General features: G+C 39.2%; 1 protein-coding gene across 2 annotated transcripts in view; it reads left to right on the top strand.

Annotated features, from left to right (window-relative positions):
- Positions 1-21916, top strand: part of ZZZ3 (zinc finger ZZ-type containing 3) — a 49429-nt gene that overhangs the window by 12151 nt on the left and 15362 nt on the right. The window contains exons 2-3 of one of the 2 annotated variants that reach the window (XM_049771470.1): positions 2502-4048; positions 19912-20050. In XM_049771470.1, coding sequence (XP_049627427.1) covers positions 2553-4048; positions 19912-20050 — 1635 coding nt within the window. In that variant the 5' untranslated portion in view covers positions 2502-2552. The remainder of the gene's footprint in view (positions 1-2501; positions 4049-19911; positions 20051-21916) is intronic. The other variant, XM_049771471.1, reaches the window with a different exon arrangement.

Here is a 21916-nt window from a genome sequence, read left to right as displayed (position 1 = left end):
AGCATGTCTTTTGTTCATTGTATCCTTTCCAATTAGAAATTTCCAATTGACAAAGATTGTGTTTGATATATGAGGGAATATCCATTGGAAAGTTGTAGGCAGGGGTAAACTATGGGGAAAGTACCAAAAATTGAGAGAAATGGAAACTTTTACATTGGAATTTTTGTATTATAGCCTTTATTGGCCTCTATCTTTCCATCCTGCCCCCATTTAGAGTTGGACTGAAAGTGGCAGAGTACTCTTTTGGAGGTAGCACACCCAGCAGCACTCAGGGTTTACTTCTGCCTTTATGCTCAGGAATCAGTCCTAGCTGGATCGGAGAACCATATGATATGCCAGGGATCAAACTCAGGTTGTGTGCAAGGCAAAGGCCCTGTCCACTGTACTGTTACTCCAGTGCCAGGGTGGAATACTTTTTTTTGAAAGCTAAACAGAAAAGAAGCAAAAATGGATGCTAATTCTTTTTTGTTTTGGGATCACACTAGGCAGAGCTCGGTTATTCTGGCTCTGCTTTCAGAAAAGGAGTGTATACTTGAGATATTAATTCTCTTGGTTTCTGACTGGAGAATATTTGGAAAATATTAAGTCACTGTACCCAGTGATTCATCTGTATTTTTACAATTCTTGGATGTTTACTTTTTTGTTGTTGTTGGGGGCATGGGAGGCATACTTGCAATGCACAGGGCTTACTCCTGACTCTACACTCAGGGCTTACTCCTGGTGGTATTTGGGAACCATCGATGATTTCACAGATCAAACCCAGGTTGACATTTTGCAAGGCAAGTATATGCCTTCAGACCTCAAAATTTCTTTTCTTTTCTTTTCTACTTTTGGGTCAAACTCAAAGGTACTCAGGGATCACTCCTGGCAGGGCTCGGGGGGGCCATATGGGATAGTAGGGATTGAACCCAGGCCTGCTGCTTGCAAAGCAAGCTTCCTACGTACTGTTCTATCACTATGGCCCCTTGTCCCTCAAATTTCTATCTGAAAAATACCAAGTATAGGGGTTGGAGCAATAGCACAGCAGGTAGAGCATTTGCCTTGAACAGGGCAGACACCAGGTCAATCCCTGGCATTCCATATGGTTTCCCGAGCCTGTCAGGAATAATTTTTGGACACAGAGCCAGGAGTAACTCTAGTGCCATCAGATGTGGACCAAAAACAAAACTGAACCCCCAGCAAAAAAAAAAAAAAAAAAAAAAAAAAAACAAAGAAAAAAAACCAAGTATATCCTTAAAAATTTAGCAGGAATTAAAACTAGCATGCACATGTACATAGAAGTTAAAAGATGGAAAAGTTAAAGATAGGTATGGATTCTATATTTCTTTTTTTTTTTTTTTTTGGTTTTTGGGCCACACCCTGTGACGCTCAGGGGTTACTCCTGGCTATGCGCTCAGAAGTTGCTCCTGGCTTCTTGGGGGACCATATGGGACGCCGGGGAATCGAACTGCAGTCCGTCCTAGGCTAGTGCAGGCAAGGCAGGCACCTTACCTCCAGCGCCACCGCCCGGCCCCGGATTCTATATTTCTTAAATGAATTATTTGCTTGGGGACTTCCATCCTTTTTTACTTTATACTCCCTATAAATTTCACTTGCTAAATTTTATATTTCTGGAGACTAAGGAGTCCTGGGTCTTCTGTTTTACTCTTAGCCATGTCAAGCTAGGATCACAAGTTTCTCTCCAGCTGCTTAATTTTTAAAAATTCTACCACAAACAAAAGTTTTGGATGTCAAATAGATTATCAAAGGACTTTTCATGATATTTGTTAAAATAAAATTTCATATAAGAGTGAATTGAATGGAGCCGGCGAGATAGCATGGAGGTAAGGCGCTTGCTTTCATGCAGGACGGTAGTTCGAATCCCGGCATCCCTTATGGTTCCCTGTGCCTGCCAAGAGTGATTTTTGAGCGCTGCTGGGTGTGACCCAAAAACAAAAACCAAAAAAAAAAAAAAAAAAAAAAAAAAAGAGTGAGTTGTATGAAAAAAATAGTATTTGTGTTTTTGCTTCCTAAGAATGTTTGGAGAGAACATGAGAAATGACTGGGATAATTTTAGGTTTAAGATTACCATTTGAATCACCAAGAATAAGTCTTGAATTTGAGAAAGATCTCCTCTGTGGCCTTCATTCTGAGAGGCAACCACAGTGAAAAAGCATGATGTGAGAATCCTGCTTTTCCACTTAATTGGATTGTGTGGCTTTGAATAGATAAGATGTCTGTATCTCAGTTGTTTTATTTATAAAACAGGTTTATAATAGTACATATAGTAGTCATTTTAAGACTTAGTGAGTTAATGTGCTTAAAGCATGTAGCATTGGAACTTGGAACTTGTTACGTACCAGGTCTTAGCCATTAATCATATTTTTAAAAATGCTGGAAAAGAAATTATGCTTAATTTAATCAAATGGGTTATACTTAGATTAAAAATGCTAGCTTTCTACTTTTGTTTTAGATATATTAACTATTACCTCTTTCTCATTATTTTGTTTACATTTTTGAAGGTTTCCCAATGAGTGGATCATGATGACCGTATTGTAGGGACTTGCCATAGTATGGCTGCTTCCCGATCTACTCGTGTTACAAGATCAACAGTGGGGTTAAACGGCTTGGATGAATCTTTTTGTGGTAGAACTTTAAGGAATCGTAGCATTGCTCACCCTGAAGAAATCTCTTCTCATTCTCAAGTGAGATCAAGATCACCAAAGAAGAGACCAGAGCCCGTGCAAATTCAGAAAGGAAATAGTAATGGGAGAACTACTGATTTAAAACAGCAAAATACTCGAGAATCATGGGTAAGCCCTAGGAAAAGAGGACTTTCTTCTTCAGAAAAAGATAACACAGAAAGGCAGTCTGTAGAAAATTGTGAGAGAAGGCAAACAGAACCTGTTTCACCAGTTTTAAAACGAATTAAACGTTGCCTTAGATCTGAAGCAACAAACAGTTCAGAAGAAGATTCACCTGTAAAATCAGACAAAGAGTCAGTAGAACAGAGGAGTACAGTAGTGGACAATGATGCAGATTTTCAAGGGACTAAACGAGCTTGTCGATGTCTTATACTGGATGATTGTGAGAAAAGGGAAATTAAAAAGGTGAATGCCATTGAGGAAGGGTCACTTAATTCTGCAGTAGTTGAAGAACTCACAGGCTATTTAGCCGTCAATGGTGTTGAGTCTGGTGATGCCGCTGTTATAAACTGTGATGACTGTCAGCCTGATGGGAACACTAAACAAAACAGCACTGATTCCAATGTGCTGCAGGAAAAATCAGTAGCTGAAAATGGGGATTCAGAAACCCACACGTCAGTGTTCCTTGAACGTAGGAAGGAGGACAGTTATGTAGACCATAACGTGCTTTGCACAGATTCAGAAGTACAGGTCAAGTTGGAGGACCACAAAGTAGTAACTGCTAGCCTGCCTGTGGAACGTGCTAATCAACTGACAACTAAGCCAGCTAAAGGCCCTATTTCTGAAATTCAGTCATCTGTAAGGGATTCTGAGGAGGAAGTAGATGTAGTGGGAGATAGTGCCTCAAAAGAGCAGTGTAATGAAAATACCAATAACATCCTGGACTCAGCTGTCGCAAGTTTGCCAGTCTCTGGAGAACCAGAACAATCTCTTCTAGACTGTGTTTCAGCTCAGATGATGTCTTTATCAGAACCTCAAGAACATCGTTATACTCTGAGAACTTCACCACGAAGGGCAGCCCCATCCAGAGGTAGTCCCACTAAAAGTAGTTCTCCTTGCAGAGAAAATGGACAACTTGAGAATGATCTTAGTTCCACTGAAACAAAGGCAACCGTTAGTGATAATATAAGTGAACTTCCCACAAATCCTGATGAATTTTCTGAGAAAGAAAAAGGATTATGTTGTGACTCTGAAAATTATGGGAGTGAAGGACTAAGCAAGCCATTGTTGGAAACAAGACTCAATATTGGACATTTGCCATCTGCCAAAGAGAGTGCCAATCCGCACATTACAGAGGAGGAAGATGAAGATCCTGATGTTTATTTCTTTGAATCAGATCATGTGGCACTGAAACACAACAAAGAGTATGTGTAAATATGGTAACCATGAATTCTGCTTTGTTTATTATTCCCCCAAGTTCTTTTTAATATAATGATAAAATGTCAGTAGAATTTTTATTCCACCTAAGATTAATGTTTTATCTTCAATTAAAATTAATTACAATGATTTTATTAACTCAAAAAATGACAATCCTAAAACAAAGATTCCGAATTTAATACTCAATTCACTGACTATGGTTTTATACTTTTGGTATGTTAGTCATCTGAATTAGATATGTTGAGACAATTTATGGTACTTTTTTTTTTTTAATAAAAAGAAAAGTTTTATACCATTTGAATTTATAACATGGAAAGTAAAATCGGATTTTTATTTAGAGATTCTGAGGAAGTGGCAAGAGACACACAGAGAGAGATAGAGAAACATGTGCAAGAGAGTGTGGGCTTCTCCAAAGTGAGAGGAAAATGGAAACACCTTTAATTATAACTATAAACTTAGATTTATAGCAGTACAGCTCTAAAGTATTATTTTTGTATGTTAGAGAACAATTAATGAGCAAATAAGAAAAAAATATGAAAGACAACATATCTACTTTTGTGTTATTATATTTAATTTTCAATTAAACTTTTGATTTAAAATGTTCTTTATGCATTCTTTCACTTTTGTGCTTTTAGGTAGTAGATATTGTTGTTATAGCTAACTGTAAATTGTACTTAGTATATATATATATATTCTGTTGGCAAATGAAGTTTACATAAAGACTTTGAGTGAGTCTTTTCCTTTGTTTATTGAAGGTTTTTTTGTTTGTTTTAGTTTTGGGCCACACACACCTGTGATCTGAGCTTACTCCTACCTAGCTTTGTGCTTAGGGATCATCACTGGTAGACTGAGGGGACCATATGGGTACCAGAGATTGAAATTAGGTTGACTGCATGCAAAGCAAGCACCTTACCTGCTATACTATCTCTGCAAATCAAGATAGCTTTTTCGTGATTATAAATTAAGGGGAGGGAGCTTCTTAAAATGTTTTTAGTTCTCAGTCTTTGTGATTAAGACCATTTTAAAAATTAATTAAGTGTTCGTTTTGCTTTTCTTTGAAGTGTTGAGGGCAATTTTAATAATGAATTACATAGTCTAGCTGTTAAGACATGCTTTGAATGCAGCTGATCTCAGTTTGATCCTTGGCACCACATAGTCCTCTAAATATCTTTGGGTGTGGGTCAAAGTTAACTATTAACATTGCTTGTAAATATGCTTATAAAATTCATGATCAGCAACAATAGAAGTCAAACATAACATCTTGGCTTCTGAATGAATATAACAGATTATAAAGACTATAGGTACTTTTTGAGAAATAATTCTTAATATTTTTGATGTGACAATTACATCATAAGAAACTTGTCGTGCATTATACAAACAGTTCAGGTTTACATATTATGATATGGTCTTTTTTGCATAGGTCTCTTTCCTGAATATTTTCTTTTATTTATGAACAGTACTTTTATACTGGGTTTAATAGAGGCATTTTATTTGATAATTTTACTTACTTATTTTGTAAACTGTTAGTATTTTCCAGAATTTTAAACGAAGTTCAGTTGGGATAAAACAGTAGTTTTACAGTGAGTTTTTTCCATTTGAGATGAATTGAGTTATTACTGTTAAAATTATGTTTTGTTTTGCTTTGGTTTTTGAGCTACACCTGGCAGTGCTCGGGGTTACTCCTGGCTTTGCACTCAGAAATCACTCCTAGCACGCTTGGGGGAATCACATGGGGTGCCAGGAATTGAACCCCAGTCCTCCCCGGGTTGGCCACGTGGAAGGCAAACACCTTACCACTGTGCTAACTCTCCGACCCCAAAATTATATATATCTTTAAAAGTAAAGACATAAGGAACTGGAGAAATAGAATAATACATAGGGTGCTTGCCTTGCTTGCAGCTGATTCAGGTTCAATTTTCAGAATTCCATACAGTCTCTTAAGGGCTGCTTGGAGTGATTTGTATATATTATATACATAAAGGAATCAGAACATATCTTAGAAAATAAAAATAAGTCTGATTAGGGGGCCGGAGAGATAGCATGAAGGTAAAGCGTTTGCCTTGCATGCAGAAAGACAGTGGTTTGAATCCTGGCATCCCATCTGGTCCCTCGAGCCTGGCTGGGTTTGATTTGTGAGCATAGAGCCAGGAGTAACCTCTGAGTGCTGCTGGGTGTGACCCAAAACAAAAGTCTGGTTAGACTTCAATGGTATTGATAGTGGACAATATTTCTCTATAAATAATCATATATTTGGTCAAAATTTCCTGATAATTTAAATTCTGATATTTTATCATTCTATTCTAAATTTATGAGAATAAGAAAGACAGTTTTCCTTTTTTTTTTTTTTTTTTTTTGTTGTTGTTGTTTTTGGGTCACACCCGGCTGTGCTCAGGAGTTACTCCTGGCTGTCTGCTCAGAAATAGCTCCTGGCAGGCACGGGAGACCATATGGGACACCGGGATTCGAACCAACCACCTTAGGTTCTGGATCGACTGCTTGCAAGGCAAACACCGCTGTGCTACCTCTCCGGGCCCAAGAAAGACAGTTTTATATGTTCTTCGAAGATATAGCATTATTTTAAATTTTGATGGTAGTTTTATTGTAAAATTACCCCATGAGCCCTAATTCCAACCCTGAGTGGACAGATCTGAAGCGGAGTAACCACGAAGAATTAATAAATCAAGCCAATCAGGTGAGAATCATGGAGTTGGTTGGCTTCAATCCTCGTGGTCCCTCTCTGAGCCAAGCCAAACTGAAACCTCTTTTTTTACCAACCTGGAGTGGGGAGGGACAAAAATACCTATATCAAGCATTTTTTGTTTTGTTCTGTTTTTGGGTCACACCCGGCAGCGCTCAGGGGTTACTCCTGGCTCTAGCTCAGAAATCACTCCTGGCAGTCTCAGGGAACCATATGGGATGCCGGGATTCAAACCTCCGTCCTTCTGGTTGCAAGGCAAATGCCTTACCTCTATGCTATCTCTCTAGCCCTATATCAAGCGCGTTACTAGCTACTCTAGTCAAAGCGTACATTTACATATCAAAGGATAGGTGAAAAGAAAAAAGAAAGTTGGGGAACACCTTTGTTTTGTGTAAAAACAGGATATGATCTAATGTTTTATTAAGATTGTCCTTGGGGCCGGAGAGATAGCATGGAAGTAAGTGCTCAGAGGTTACTCCTGGCTCTGTGCTCAGAAATTGCTCTTGGCAGGCTCAGGGGACCATAAGGGATTTGGGGATTCGAACTGGGGTCCGTTCTGTGTTGGCCACATGCAAGGCAAATGCCTTACTGCTGTGTTCTCGCTCCAGCCCCTGTTTTTATTTTTTTTATTTTATTATTTTTGGATTTTGGGGCCACACCTTGCAGTGCTTATGGAATCACTTCTTGTGGGCTTGGAGACCATATATGGGGTTTGAACCATGTGCAAAACAATAGCCCTACCAGCTGTATTATTGCTCTGACCTTATTTTTTGTTTGTTTGTTTTTCATTGTTTTTATTTTGGAGAGGCACTCCTGGCAAATATTCGGGTGAGGGTAGACCGAGGGTTCAGGGGATCAAACTCAGGAACTTGCCAGGCTTGTGTGACTTGGGCGACATCCCCTACTTTAGTTTTTTATTTGTTTGGTTTTTGGGCCATACTTGGCAGTGCTCAAGGGTTTTTCCTGGCTCTTCACTCAGAATTCGCTCCTGGCAGGCTGGGGAACCGTACGATGCTGAACCTGGGTTTGTCCCAGGTGGCAGTGTGCAAGGCAGACTACCACTGTGCTATCGTGCTTTGGCCCACATCCCATACATTAATAGTCATTGATTAAGAGTAATTTATAACTAAAGAATAATTTCTATGTGCAGCCTGGAGAAATCAAAGTTAATAGCTTAACTTTAAGTAGAGAATATGGATAATAAGCAAAAAAAAAACATGTTAAAAGGATGTTAGACTGAAATTAGGTTAAAAATCAGGAAAAATTGATGCTTGAGATACCTTTCCAACTCATTGAAAAATTTGTGAAATAGTAGCCAGACTAGTTTTATTAGTTTGGCACAAAGATTATTTAAGGAGAGAAATAACATCCTTAAGTATAAGATTTTATATGCTGAGTACGCCATTGATAAATCAAAATAATTCAGTGTTTTTATTTTTCCTTTGACTACTTTATATCAAGTAATATGATTCTCTGTTTTTATCCAAGTATTTAAAAATAGGGGCTATGGAAAGAAAGTAGGTACGGTGCTAGAAAGATAGAAAGCTGGTAGGGTGCTTGCTTTGCATACCACTGACCCAGGTTTATCCACACACTGCATATGGTCCCTCAACCATTGCTAGGGAGTGATCCTTAAGTAGAGAGAGAGAGAGAGCGAGCCAAGAATAAGCCCTGAACACAAGTGGGTATGGCCCAATCTATCATCACCACCTCCCCCCAAACTTTTCTTTAATGTGCTAAGGATCAAACCTTGGTCTTCTGTGTGCAGTGCAGGGCAGGCACTTTACTACTGAGTCACATCCCCAACCTCCAGTCAAAATCTCTGTGTGCGTGTGTGTACACCATAGCCTTTTCTTTTTGATTTAGATTATCTTTTCTAATAGAAACGTAAGATATTTCTAATATGTTTTGACTTACTACCAGAATAGACCTGTTTTTTCCCTGCTTTTATGTTCTTTGGTTTCTTTTCAAAATTCTGTTTCTTTTTTTGTTTTTTTTTTTGGAGGGGAGGAGATCTAGTGATGCTGAAGGCTTAATCCCAGCCCTTTGATCAGTGTTCACTCCTGGCAGTCTTTTGTGGACAGTGTGTAGTGCCATTGAATCTGAATTAATTTCACACAAGGCATGCACCTAACCTGCTGTTTTATCTATCCTTTGGCCATTTTGATGGTTTTTATTGTCACTTAGGCTATGATGACATCTCCCTTTAATAACAACTTTCTCTACTATTTACTACCTTTTGTTTTCTTTAAATTTGGAATAAATTGTCAGAATTATGATGCTTGAAGAATTTCTCTTTGCATATATAGAAAAGCAATTATGAAATGTTAGATTTAATATGCTTTCTTGTTTGGGAACTGTCTTACATACATTACTGGCTAACTGACTAATAATGTTGCTTATATCGGGCTGGAGAGATAGTACAATGGGTAGGATGCTTGCCTGGCATGCAGTTGACCTATGTTCAATCCCTAGGACCCATAATGGTCCCTCAAGTACCTTTAGGAGTAATCCCTGAACATCACCAATGGGTCCCCACAATCTCCCCCAAAGTTGTTTATGTATTATAGTAAATAGTTATTAGTAGTAAAACCTATTCAAAATAACTGAAGGGCTAAAGCAATAGTATAGTAGGTTGGACACTTGCCTTGCACCTTGCATATAGCTCACCTAGGTTCGATTGCTGGCATCTCCGGTGTTTTCCTAAGCACTGCTAGGAGTGATTCCTGAGTGTAGAGCCAGGAGTAACCGCTGAGCATCTCTGGGTGTGGCCCAAAGATCAAAATAATTTTTTAAGACTAATTGAAACTTAGCTTTTAGTAACAGGAAATTTGTTTCATTGATTTTTTTTATTGTAGTAGGCTCAAAACTTCTATTTTTACATATTACCCGTATCATACCATATATACTGCTTCTTTGGTAACTCATGTCATCAGATATTATGTAAATAGGAAGTTATTCCTCGTGGCCTACTTTATCTTACTGTACTACCTTCCCCCTTTTACATTGGAATATGTTTACTACTATTTATTTTAGAGTATTATGGTAAGCTATCTCTGTTTGCTTTAGGCCTTGATTATATGGTAATTTGAGGAATTGAAAAGATACTGAGTAATTTCTTTTGGACTCAGTGTGCAGAATTCTATATAGCATATTAGAATCTCATGTCTATATTAGGATTCACATGCCTAATAATCTTTGTATGGTGAATTTTTTTTTTTTTTGGTTTTTGGGCCACACCCAGTGGTGCTCAGGGGTTACTCCTGGCTATTTGTTCAGAAATAGCTCCTGGCAGGCATGGGGGACTATATGGGACACCAGGATTTGAACCGTCCACCTTAGGTCCTGGGTCAGCTACTTGCAAGGCAAACGCTGCTGTGCTATCTCTCTGGCCCCTGTATGGTGGACTTTTTTTTTTTTTTTTATAGTGGACTTTTAAATATATTGTCAGATTGTAAACTTTTTTTTTTTTTTGGTTTTTGGGCCACACCCGGTGACGCTCAGGGGTTACTCCTGGCTATGCGCTCAGAAGTCGCTCCTGGCTTGGGGGACCATATGGGATGCCGGGGGATCGAACCGCGGTCCGTCCTAGGCTAGCGCAGGTAAGGCAGGCACCTTACCTTTAGCGCCACCGCCCGGCCCCAGATTGTAAACTTTTAAATATATTGTCAGATTGTGTTATTTCTTTAAATGGTGTTGGGAATTGTGTATTGTTCTTTCTTTAGTGTTGAGAATTATTCTGACAGGCTGTTAATTTACTTGATAATGAGTTCAGTATTGTTTCAAGTTTATCTCTGTTAGGAGTAAGACCAGACTAGCCTTTATATTCCAGGTCTAGTCTGCCCTAGTCTAGTCTACTCTATGACATACATGGCCTTTCTGTTTTCTGAGGGGGGCTGGGTGGGATGTGTCTTGTGGGATAGCTATACTTGGTGGTATACTTCAGGGCTTACTCATGATTAAGGGATTTTGGTAGGCTTGGGGGACCAGGAATTTAAACCTGCTCCCACTGCATGCAAGGCAAACATCCTCTTGCTGTTTTCTCCAGGCTCTGCTCTCTGGCTCTGTTTTCTCTTTTTTAAAAGATCTTGTCTCTCTGGCTTGTTGAATCTTAAATGATCTGGCCTCATGAGATCATTCATAGTTGTGTGGTATTTGATTCTTGATATTATTTGCTTGAACTGTAGAGTCATGTTTTACAGGTGCAGCTTTATATTTATATATATTTATATATATAAACTAAATATTTAAGGGAACGTCTGTTGGTTTCTGTATTCTGTCTTTGTTGTGTTTTTTTTTTTTTCTTTGGTGCTCTAGCCCACAAATTCTAGTTGTTTCAGCTCTCCCAAACTGTTTTTCTATCTTCCTTTTGCACAGGCAATGGAGGGGACACTCTCTTTCAGTTGTGCTTAGGGATCACTCTTGGCATGTGCTATATAGATCAGACCCAGTATGTACTTCAGCTCTTTGAGCCATCTTCTGTATCTTTTCTTAGCAAGACCTCTTTCAGTTCTATACTGCTGACACCGTACCTCCAGATAGGAAGTGTAATCATGTAGGGCTTATTATTAACTTTCTCAGTTCTCAGTCCTCACTCCTCACTGATTGTTTAAATATAACCGTTTCTGTATATTCTTTAGTGCTCTGCATCTTTATGGCAGGAGAGTATTCTCTCAAATATCTAAAATGGAAGTTTGATTTAATTGTGGTGATTTGAGCTATGTCTAGTATTGTTCCTGACTTTATGGTCAGGAATCATCCATCCTTGGTGGTGTTTAGGGAGCTAATGTAAGTAAATTTTCTTTTTTTGGGGGGGGGTTTGGGTCACAGTGGGTGATGCTCAGGGGAACTATAGGGGACGCCGGGGAATCGAACCGCAGTGCGTCCTAGGTCAGCGCAGTGCAAGGCAAATGCCTCACTGTTACACCACCTCTCCAGCCCCAAGGAGCAAGTAATTTAACTGTGATAGGCCACATGCAAGGCAAAAATTCAAACCCCTATACTGTCTCTTGGCCTCTAATTTAAATTTGTTCTAGGGTTTTTTCTTTTTTAGGACACTCATACCTGGCCTGCAGGACCATTTGAAAGTTACTTTTTGTTGACCTGAGACATTTAGTTCTGTAATATTGGTCCTATTTTTACTTATGCTATGAAAAATGAGTTTAATTACTGTATATACTCAAGTATAAGCCAACCCCTCCCAATTTTACCGTAAAGACTGGGAAAACTTAGTGATTCAATTATAAGCCGAGATGGAAAATGCAGCAGCCACTGGTGAATTTCAAAAATAAAAATATATACTTAAAACAATCAGAGTAATTGAGGAATCAGTAGGTTAAATGTTTTTTCAATTTTTATGGCTAACAAAAAACTGTAAACTAGCAACAGTAATTTTAAAACTTTAAAGTGCAGAAAACCATAGCTTAACAGGTAATCAAGCTAAATCACAAAGGTTAAAATCCTTCAAAACTGAATTCCTCCTCCTTATCATCTGTATGTCCAAGTAGAGCTTCAGCTATATCTGATGTGAGGCTATTAGCATAGACATTGTCATCATCACTGAGTTCGCAGATATCATAATCAGTGCTGTTGGTCTCATACAAAGTGCAAAATATTGTGGGTTAAATAGTTCAGTGGCATCCAGTTCAGTTCAGCCACCTACCTCTTCAGCTCAGCCGAGGCTTGTGGACTGCTGAGCTGAAGCATCGACCCCCTCCAACAGATGGCAGAAGACTACTGGAGACTGCGTGTATTTGATTCGGTGCGTGAACAAATTTTGTGCCAGAAAAACACGGTTTATACTTGAGTATATACAGTAGTTTCTCTCTCTCTCTCTCTCTCTCTCTCTCTCTCTCTCTCTCTCTCTCTCTCTCTCTCTCTCTCCCTTTATTTTTTCCTTTTAGACACTTTGGTTTGCAGTACAGTCACATTTTCCACCACCAATGCCCCTAGATTCCCTCCCACATACCCTCCCCTCCCCCCAGGCATTTTACCTTCCCTTCTCTCTCTCTCTCTCTCTCTCTGTCCCCCAAGACACTGCGAAATTGAAGTAAAAACTAGTTAAAATTGAAGAGTGAAGGTAAACTGACTCTGTCATGAGGTATTAATATCGTTAGGGCAAAAGTTAAATTGGCTTACTGTTTCAGATACACTTCTTGAGGATGAGTAAAAATAAATGTGACACAAGAAATATGAAAGATTGTTTACTTGATTTGAAATGGTATTCATAAGATGAATACTTCATAAGACATCTATTAATATATGTAATATATATTTATATATATATAATATACCTATTTGTATTGCTTATACCTTGCTATGATCATGGCTTACTCTTGATGGTGCTAAGGTGGGCTTATGCGGTGTCAGGAATCTAACCTGCTGTACTGTCTCTCTGTCTCTTCATCTTTTATTTTTTTAATAAAGGGACATGTTAGAGTGTATTTTAGAAACTTTCATCTTGTAGTGCTGCACTAGGCTTCTAACTCCTGGCTTTGAGTTCTTTTTTTCTTCGGGGTGGTGCCAGGGATTGAATCCTGGGATTTAAACATACTGCAAAGCTATATCTTTGACCCTTTTCTCCCTTCCTTCTCTCCCTTTCTTCCCTCCCTATCTTGGCCTCTTTAATTAAACTCCCCCCCCCCCTTTTTTTGGGTTTTGGGTCACACCTGTCAGTGCTCAAGGGTTACTCCTGGCTCTATGCTCAAAAATCGCTCTTGGCAGGCTCGGGGGACCATATGGGATGCCAGGATTCAACCACTGTCTGTCGTGGATCAGCTGCTTGGAAGGCACACACTCTACCGCTGTGCTATCTTTCCGGCCCCAGCCTTCTCCTTAATTTCTCAATTTATTGTTGAGTCACACATTTTAGACTTTGTTTTGGAACATACCCAGTTGTGTTCAGGGTTTATTCCAGGTTCTGTGCTCAAGTATCATTCCTGGCAGGGTTCAATAGACCATATGGATTAACAGTAAAGTATAGTGCAAGACTAGCACCTTATTATATTCCCCTTTTCCCAAAACAGTGTCTGCCTGGCTACCTGAATTTATTTTGGAAGGTGAAAGTATGGCCTACTTGATAAATCTGATATTTGACTAGTGAATTTGGGTCTGTACTTGACTAAGCAAATGTCTCCTTGGAGCTGACTGCTGGTTTGGGTTGGGTGGAGGGGCCCTCTGGACGAATTGTCCACAGCTAGACTACTCCAGGGTTAACAGAAACAATGCCTGGCACTCACTCTGAGTCAGGCTTTCATTTCTCTTATTCTTAGTCTCTTACTGCTTTGCTTTCCATTTCAGTCAGTGGATATGAAAACTCCTGGGACCCCCTACCCTACTTCCCATACTGTAGCCTTCCCATACTGAAGCCTGCAGCTGAAGTTTGTTCTAACCTGTTAAAGTTCCTGCAGCTACACACTTCCACACTCTATCCTGTTTCTTTGTTGTTGGGTCCACTAGTAATTTCACAGCAGAGTTCTTCTGAGAGGCTGCCCAATTTCAGCAATGTGTTCTGGTGGAATTCCAGCAGGACTCATTAGACTTTCAAGTTAACTACTGCTCCTTGTAGCTAGTCTAGGTTTTCCATTAAGAATTTTATCTATGGGCTACAGAGACAGCATGGAGGTAGTGCATTTGCTTTTTATGCAGAAGGACAGTGGTTTGAATCCCAGCATCCCATACAGTCCCCTGAGTTTGCCAAGAATGATTTCTGAGCATAGAGCCAGGAGTAACCCTGGAGCGATGCTGGGTGTGACCCAAAAACCAAAAACAAACAAAAACTTATTTTATCTATGACACCTTACTCAAATTTTCATGTCTGCATAGGCTTTTCTATACTGAGATTTGCCTTACTTATTATTATTTTTTTTGTTGTTGTTTTTTTCGGCCACACCCATTTGATGCTTAGTGGTTACTCCTGGCTAAGTGCTCAGAAATTGCCCCTGGCTTGGGGGGACCGTATGGGATGCCGGGGGATTGGACCGTGGTCCTTCCTTGGCTAGTGCTTGCAAGGCAGACACCTTACCTCTAGCGCCACCTTGCCAGCCCCTTGCCTTACTTATTATTTGGGGCAGTTTAGAGAGAGAAGTTGGGTATTGGAGGTGTTTTATTGTTGTTTTTCTGGTGTTTCCCTTGACATCAGCCTAGAATTGTAGGATTTGGAGAGGAAAACTACAGAGATAATGTATCATTTTAATATGTCATCATAAGGATATGTACTATTAATATGATAGTTTAAAAAATTTAATTGATGATTATTTTGATGATCTTTATTACTTGGCAGAGAGTTAAAAAATTAGTTCTCAGGGCCGGAGAGATAGCATGGAGGTAAGGCATTTACCTTGCATGAAGAAGGTCGGTGGTTCGAATCCTGGCATCCATATGGTCTCCGAGCCTGCCAGGAGCGATTTCTGAGCATTGCCAGGTGTGACCCCCCCAAAAAACCCCAAAAAAATTAGTTTTCCCTTTTGTTGGAAAAAAATGTTTTGTCATTTATTATGGCATAATTTACATACTATAAAAATTTGTACAATTTGCTGGTTTCAGATGGGAAACTACTTTGTTTTAGCAACTGAATATCTCTGTTTCAGTTGACTGTCTTGAGCCTGAATAGATTTGCCTGGTATAAGAAATAGTTAGCTTGTAATCCTATACATTCAGTGGGGAAGGAGGAGTATTCACTGAGTTTGATTTTCTGTTTATAACTTAACCAGTATTAATTTAGTTTCCTCTTTATTTTTTTAACTCATAGTAATTTTTTTGTTTTGTTTTCTTTAGTTTGAGGCCATACCCTATGAAAATCAGGAGTTACCCTTGGCTCTGCACTCAATAATTACTTCTGGAATATGTGAGACCATATGTGGTTGCCAGGGATCAAGCCCAGGGCAGCCACATGCAAGGCATACCAGCTATGCTATCTCTCCAACCCTTCACAGTTTTATTTTTTCTGGGGAGGTCACACCTGGCTGCAGGTACTCAGGGGTTATTTCTGGCTCTGTGCTCAGAAATTGCTCCTGATAGTCTTGGGTGTGGGGGTAGGGGCACCATATGGGATGCTGGGAATCGAACCTGGGTCGGCCACGTGCAAGGCATACACCCTACCTTCTGTGCTATTGCTACAGCCCCCACAGTTGTAATTATTAAAATAAGTATTTCTGCCTTGAGATAATTTTTACTCTTCAATGACAACAAATTTTAACCTTGATTATTAGACTTTTATGAGGGGTTAGTAGTATTCTTGAGAAGAATAAGAAGGTGTGTATGCGTTGGTCAGTATATTCTGATTACAAATATTCTGATTTAAAATGTTGGCATCTGTGTGTCATGGCTAAGAACATCAAGATGGTATGTTTTATCTTTGAGATTTCTGCTTATTTGCTGATTTGTGATTTACAAGATCAAGTATTCATATTGTGTAGGTATCTGTGTGCTCCTTTGTTCATTAAATTGTTAAAATTTTAATTTTGGTCACCCAAGCAGTGCTTGTATTGACCCCAAGTATTGATTATCTGTATGATGGAATGTGTGCTACAAAATAGAATTTTGGGACTGGGGGCCATACTTCTCAGTGCTCAGGGTTGACTCTGGGCTTGGCACTTAATCACAATTCAGAAATGCTCTCTGCACATCTATGTTCATTGTAGCGTTATTTACAATAGCCAGAATCTGAAAACAACCCAGATGCCAGACAACAGGTGAGTGGCTAAAGAAACTGTGGTACATGAACACAATGGAATTATGCAGCCGTTAGGAAAAATGAAGTCGGGAAATTTTCCTATACATGGATGGACATGGAAACTATTATGCTGAGTGAAATGAGTCAGAGAGAGAGAGATAGACACAGAATAGTCTCACTCATCTGTGGAATTTAAGAAAAAGAAAAGATAGTATAGTAATAATACCAAGACAATAGAGATGAGGGCTGGAAGAACCAGCCCACGATACGAAGCTTACCGCAAAGAGTGTGAGTGCAGTTAAAGAAATAACTACATCAACAACTCTAATGACAATGGTAGTGAGTTAGAAAAATAGAATGCCTGTCTAAAAGACTGACAGGGTAGAATAGGAGGGGCATTGGTGGTGGGAAGGTTGCACTGGTGAAGGGTGTGTACTTTTTATGACTGAAATCCAACTACAAACATGTTTGTAATCACAGTGCTTAAATAAAGATAATTTAAATAAATAAGGGAAGTTTGAGGTGCAAAAAAGAAGAATCACTCCTGGTGGTGCTCAGAGTACAATATGGGATGCTGGGGATCAAACCTGAGTCAGCCACAAAATAATAGCCGTATTCCTATACTACCTCTCCAACCCCACTACAGAAAAGATTTTTAAAGTGCAAAGGACTGCAAGGGGTAGGTCGTAGGCTGGAGCACCAAATTTGATTAATGGCAGATTCATGCTATCATTCCTCTAGTACTATTGGGAGTAACCACTGAGCACCTTTAGGGAGAAGCTGCTGAGTGCCACCAATTTATTTTTAAATTTTATTCATTAAATTTTATTTAATCACTGTTTACAAAAATTTTCATACTGGGGTTTTAGTCATAGAATGTGTATCACTTTTCACCAGTGTGATCTTCCCACCATCAATATCCCCCAGTTCCCTCCTCCCACCCCATTCTCCTGCCTGTCTCTCAGACAGGCGTTCTGCCTCTCTTCCTCACTATCATTGTTATGATAGTTGTTATTGTGGTTAGTGCTCCAGCTGCACTCACTGCTTTTTGTGGCAAGCTTCATGTCATGAGCTGGTCCTCCAGCATACAGCTCTATTGTCTCTGGGATATCATGGCCATACTGTCTTTCATATTTCCTTTTTTTTTTTTTTGGTTTTTGGGCCACACCTGGCGGTGCTCAGGGGTTACTCCTGGCTGTCTGCTCAGAAATAGCTCCTGGCAGGCACAGGGGACCATATGGGACACCGGGATTCGAACCAACCACCTTTGGTCCTGGATCAGCTGCTTGCAAGGCAAACACCGCTGTGCTATCTCTCTGGTCCCTCATATTTTTTAAATCCCACAGATGAGTGAGACTGTTCTGTCTATTTCCCCTCTGTCTCATTTCACTCAGTATAATAGACTCCCATGCCCATTCAAGTATAGGCAAATTTTATGACTTAGTTATTCCTAATAGCTGCATAGTCTTCCATTGTTTAGTTATTCCTAATAGCTGCATAGTCTTCCATTGTGTAAAAGTACCACAGTTTCCGCCACTCATCTATTGTTGGCAACTGGATTGTTTCGAGATTCTGGATATTGTAAATAGCGCTGCAAAGAATATAGATATGCAGAAGGCATTTTTGTATTGTGTTTTTGTGTTCCCAGGGTATATCCCTAGGAGTGGTATAGCTGGATCATACGGTAGCTCAGTTTTCAGATTTTGGAGGAATTTCCATTATTATTTTCCATTAAGGCTGGACTAAAGGGCATTCTCACCAGCAGTGAATGAGAGTTCCTTTCTCCCCACATCTTGCAAGCACTGGTTGTTCTTGTTCTTGGTGATGTATGCCAGTCTCTGTGGCATGAGATTATACCTCATTGTTATTTTGATTTGCATCTCCCCAATGATTAGTGATGTGTAGCATTTTTTCATGTGCCTTTTGGCCATCTGTATTTTTTCTTTGAGGAAATGTCCATTTCTTCTCTCCATTTTTTGATAGGTTAGATTTTTTTCTTGTTAAGTTCTGTTAGTACCTTGTATACCATATATTATGTGTGTGTATATATACATCTATGTATTTATAAAGGGACATGTTATTTAGAACTATTTAAAAAAAAGTGAGGCAAATGAGTGAACACAACAACTTTGTTTGATTCTCTGAGTTCAGTATTAATCCTGGCAGGTTCAAGGGAACATTTGGGATACAGGGATCGAACCTGGGTCAGCTGTATGCAAGAGAAACGCTCTCTACCCTCTGTGTTATCACTGTAGACCCCTGGACTTAATTATTCTTTATATGAACTTAAGAGGTTGTATCCCTTCCTTCAATATATCTTTGATTGTTCAGGCCTTTGGGCAAATATGTTTTGAGTTGTATATATTGGTAATGTCATTAAACACTATTTAGAGGCAAGACAGAAACACCTAGAAAATGAGAAAAGAGAAAATTATGTTGTGTACATATGCACCATGATGAAAATATAAGAGAATATAGTAGGTAGTAATTTTGCATATAGAAATAAAAAGTATCTTTAAAGACCCATTAAAAATAGTTTTTGTTTTCGGGCCATACCCAGTGACGTTCACAGGTTACTCCTGGCTATGCGCTCAGAAATCGCTCTTGCCTTGGGAGACTATATGGGACACCAGGGATCAAACCAAGGTCCAGGTCTGTCCTGGGTCAACCACATGCAAGGCAAATGCACTACCACCGTGCTATCCCAGCGGCCTCTAAAATATACTTTTCATTTTTGTCTTTGGTTTTGGGCCACACCTGGTGTGCTCAGGGGTTACTTGTGCTATGCACTCAGAAATCGCTCCTGGCTTGGGGAACCATATGGAGCGCCGGGGGATAGAACCATGGTCTGTCCTAGGCAGCATGGGCAAGGCAGACGCCTTACCACTTGTGCCACCGCTCTGGCCCTCTAAAAGTACTTTTAATAAACTTTATCTTAAGTGCTGAGGGGAAAATCATTAAGCTTTGTTAATGGTAAAGGAAACTTTATAAAATAAGTGTTGTAATAGAAAGGACAAATAAGAATCATGTACTATCAGGTTTTGTCTTAATTACCAGTTTCCATGTAACTTTGGGCAAGAAAATATATTTTCTTATTTCTTTTCTAATAGATCACAATAGAAGAACTAAATTTGGTGATTTCCTTTATGCCCAAATCTTAAGTTTTATTTTATTTTTGTTTAAGTAGTTTTTAAAAATAACTGCCTGAAAGTTAATGCTTTCTGATTTTGGTATTTAGTCAGGTTCAAAAATTAAGAACATATGGTGGGGAAATAAGGCTTTCTTTCTCTAACTGATATTTTCTGACTAGGTACTTCATAACTCAGGAAGACCTCATTTAATCCCAGTAATATGTTTTACTAAACTCTTTCAGGTAACTTAATAAAGACTGTGTGACTTAAAGTAGATCATGGATTGAACTCAGTTTTTATTCATTTCTGGTACTAGAAAATTTTAGTAAGATAATTTTCTTTGTGTAGTTATCAGAGACTATTACAAACGATTGCTGTACTCGAGGCTCAGCGTTCTCAAGCAGTCCAGGATCTTGAAAGTTTAGGCAAACACCAGAAAGAAGCACTAAAAAATCCCATTGGATTTGTGGAGAAACTCCAGAAGAAGGTACATATTGAGCACTTACTAAGTTTTACTGAAATTATTTGGTAATACCCTAGTTTATTTTGATATAGTTTTTCACTGATTTTTTTTCTTTTATAATAGAACATAACTGCTGAAGACGATACGTATACCCCATTAAACATACCCTGAAATATACCATCCAAAATTAAATGCACTAGTGGGATATTTATGTAGGTCTTTGTCCAATTCTCTAGCCTTTCCTGATCTTTTCCTTTTTTGTTGTTGTTTTTTTGTTTTTTGATTTTTTTTTTCATCTTTCACTTTCAGGACTTGAGAGCTTACTAATTGTCTTAGTTTTGAATTATTTTCTTTAATTACATCATGCTGATAAAGGCAGTAATGATAAAAGCAAAACTAGAAGAGTAAAAAGTTCTGGTATTTTTCTGTCTTTAAGAGAACTTTCTTGTCAATAGTTAACCATTTAAATGTGATTCAAGTTTTAATTTAATTGTATTGGGGGGACACTCCCAAGTGGTGCTCAGTGACAAATAGTTGACAATAGTCAACCAGATAGTTGGCTCAGTGCAAGAGCCTGAGGTTGTGATGCTGTTACATAGGCCCTATGGTGACTGGAGATACTTGGGCTACTCCATCTGTGCTAATGTTCTCCATGGCTGCATTTAGCATTGCTTGGGTGGGTGGGGGGACACATGTGGTGCCAAGAAGCAGCCCAACCATTATCTTCTGGCCACAGATTCAAAATTTTATAGTAATTTTCTTGGGCTGTTGATATAGAAATTATTCAAATGTATGTTAATGGTACTATATATATAAATATATATAGTACCATATATATATGTATATACATATATATATATGTGAATTAGGGACTCAACTGAAACTTTTGAGAAGCATATATTAATCAATATTGTGTGAGCAGATTAAAGCTAAAAAATAAGGGAAAGGAATACTTTGTTCACCTTAAGAAAATATTGGTTTTGTTTGGTTTTTGTTTTTTTTTGTTTTTTTTTTTTTTGTTTTGGTTTTGAGCCACACCCGGCAGTGCTCAGGGGTTACTCCTGGCTATCTGCTCAGAAATAGCTCCTGGCAGGCTCAGTGGACCATATGGGACACCGGGATTCGAACCAACCACCATTGGTCCTGGATCGGCTGCTTGCAAGGCAAATGCCTCTGTGCTATCTCTCCGGGCCCGAAAATATTGGTTTTGGGGGCCAGAGCAATAGCACAGTGATAGGGCGTTTGCCTTTCACGTGTTCAACCCTGGACGGACTGTGGGTTTAATTCCAGCATCCCACATGGTTCCCTAAGCCTGCCAGGAGCAACTTCTTTTTTTTTTTTTTTTTTTTGGTTTTTGGGCCACACCTGGCGTTGCTCAGGGATTACTCCTGGCTGTCTGCTCAGAAATAGCTCCTAGCAGGCACGGGGGACCATATGGGACACCAGGATTCGAACCAACCACCTTTGGTCCTGGATCGGCTGCTTGCAAGGCAAACACCGCTGTGCTATCTCTCCGGGCCCAGGAGCAACTTCTGAGCATAGAGTCAGGAGTAATTCCTGAGCACTGCTGGGTGTAGCCCCCTCCCCCCCCCAAAAAAAAAACCTGGTTTTAGGGCCCAAGTGATAGATAGTACAGTGGGCTTAGGTGTTAGGTGTTTTGTTTGGCATCTGACCAACCTGGGTTCAATTCTTAACAACACATACAATGTTTTGACCTGTAATGAGTAATCCGTGAGAATAGAGCCAGTCAGTGAGGCAAAAACAACAATAATGACAATGCCAAAATGCCTGAATAGAATGGCATTATATTGCTAGGAGTTACTTTTCTTTTTAGGCATTAATTTTATTTTTTATTTGGCTGGGTGGGTTTACTCAGGATTTACTCCTGTC

The sequence above is a fragment of the Suncus etruscus genome, chromosome 4, assembly GCF_024139225.1.
Source record: "Suncus etruscus isolate mSunEtr1 chromosome 4, mSunEtr1.pri.cur, whole genome shotgun sequence".
Taxonomy (NCBI): domain Eukaryota; kingdom Metazoa; phylum Chordata; class Mammalia; order Eulipotyphla; family Soricidae; genus Suncus; species Suncus etruscus.
The sequence above is the reverse complement of the archived record's forward strand: the minus strand, read 5'-3'. Positions and strand labels throughout refer to the sequence as shown.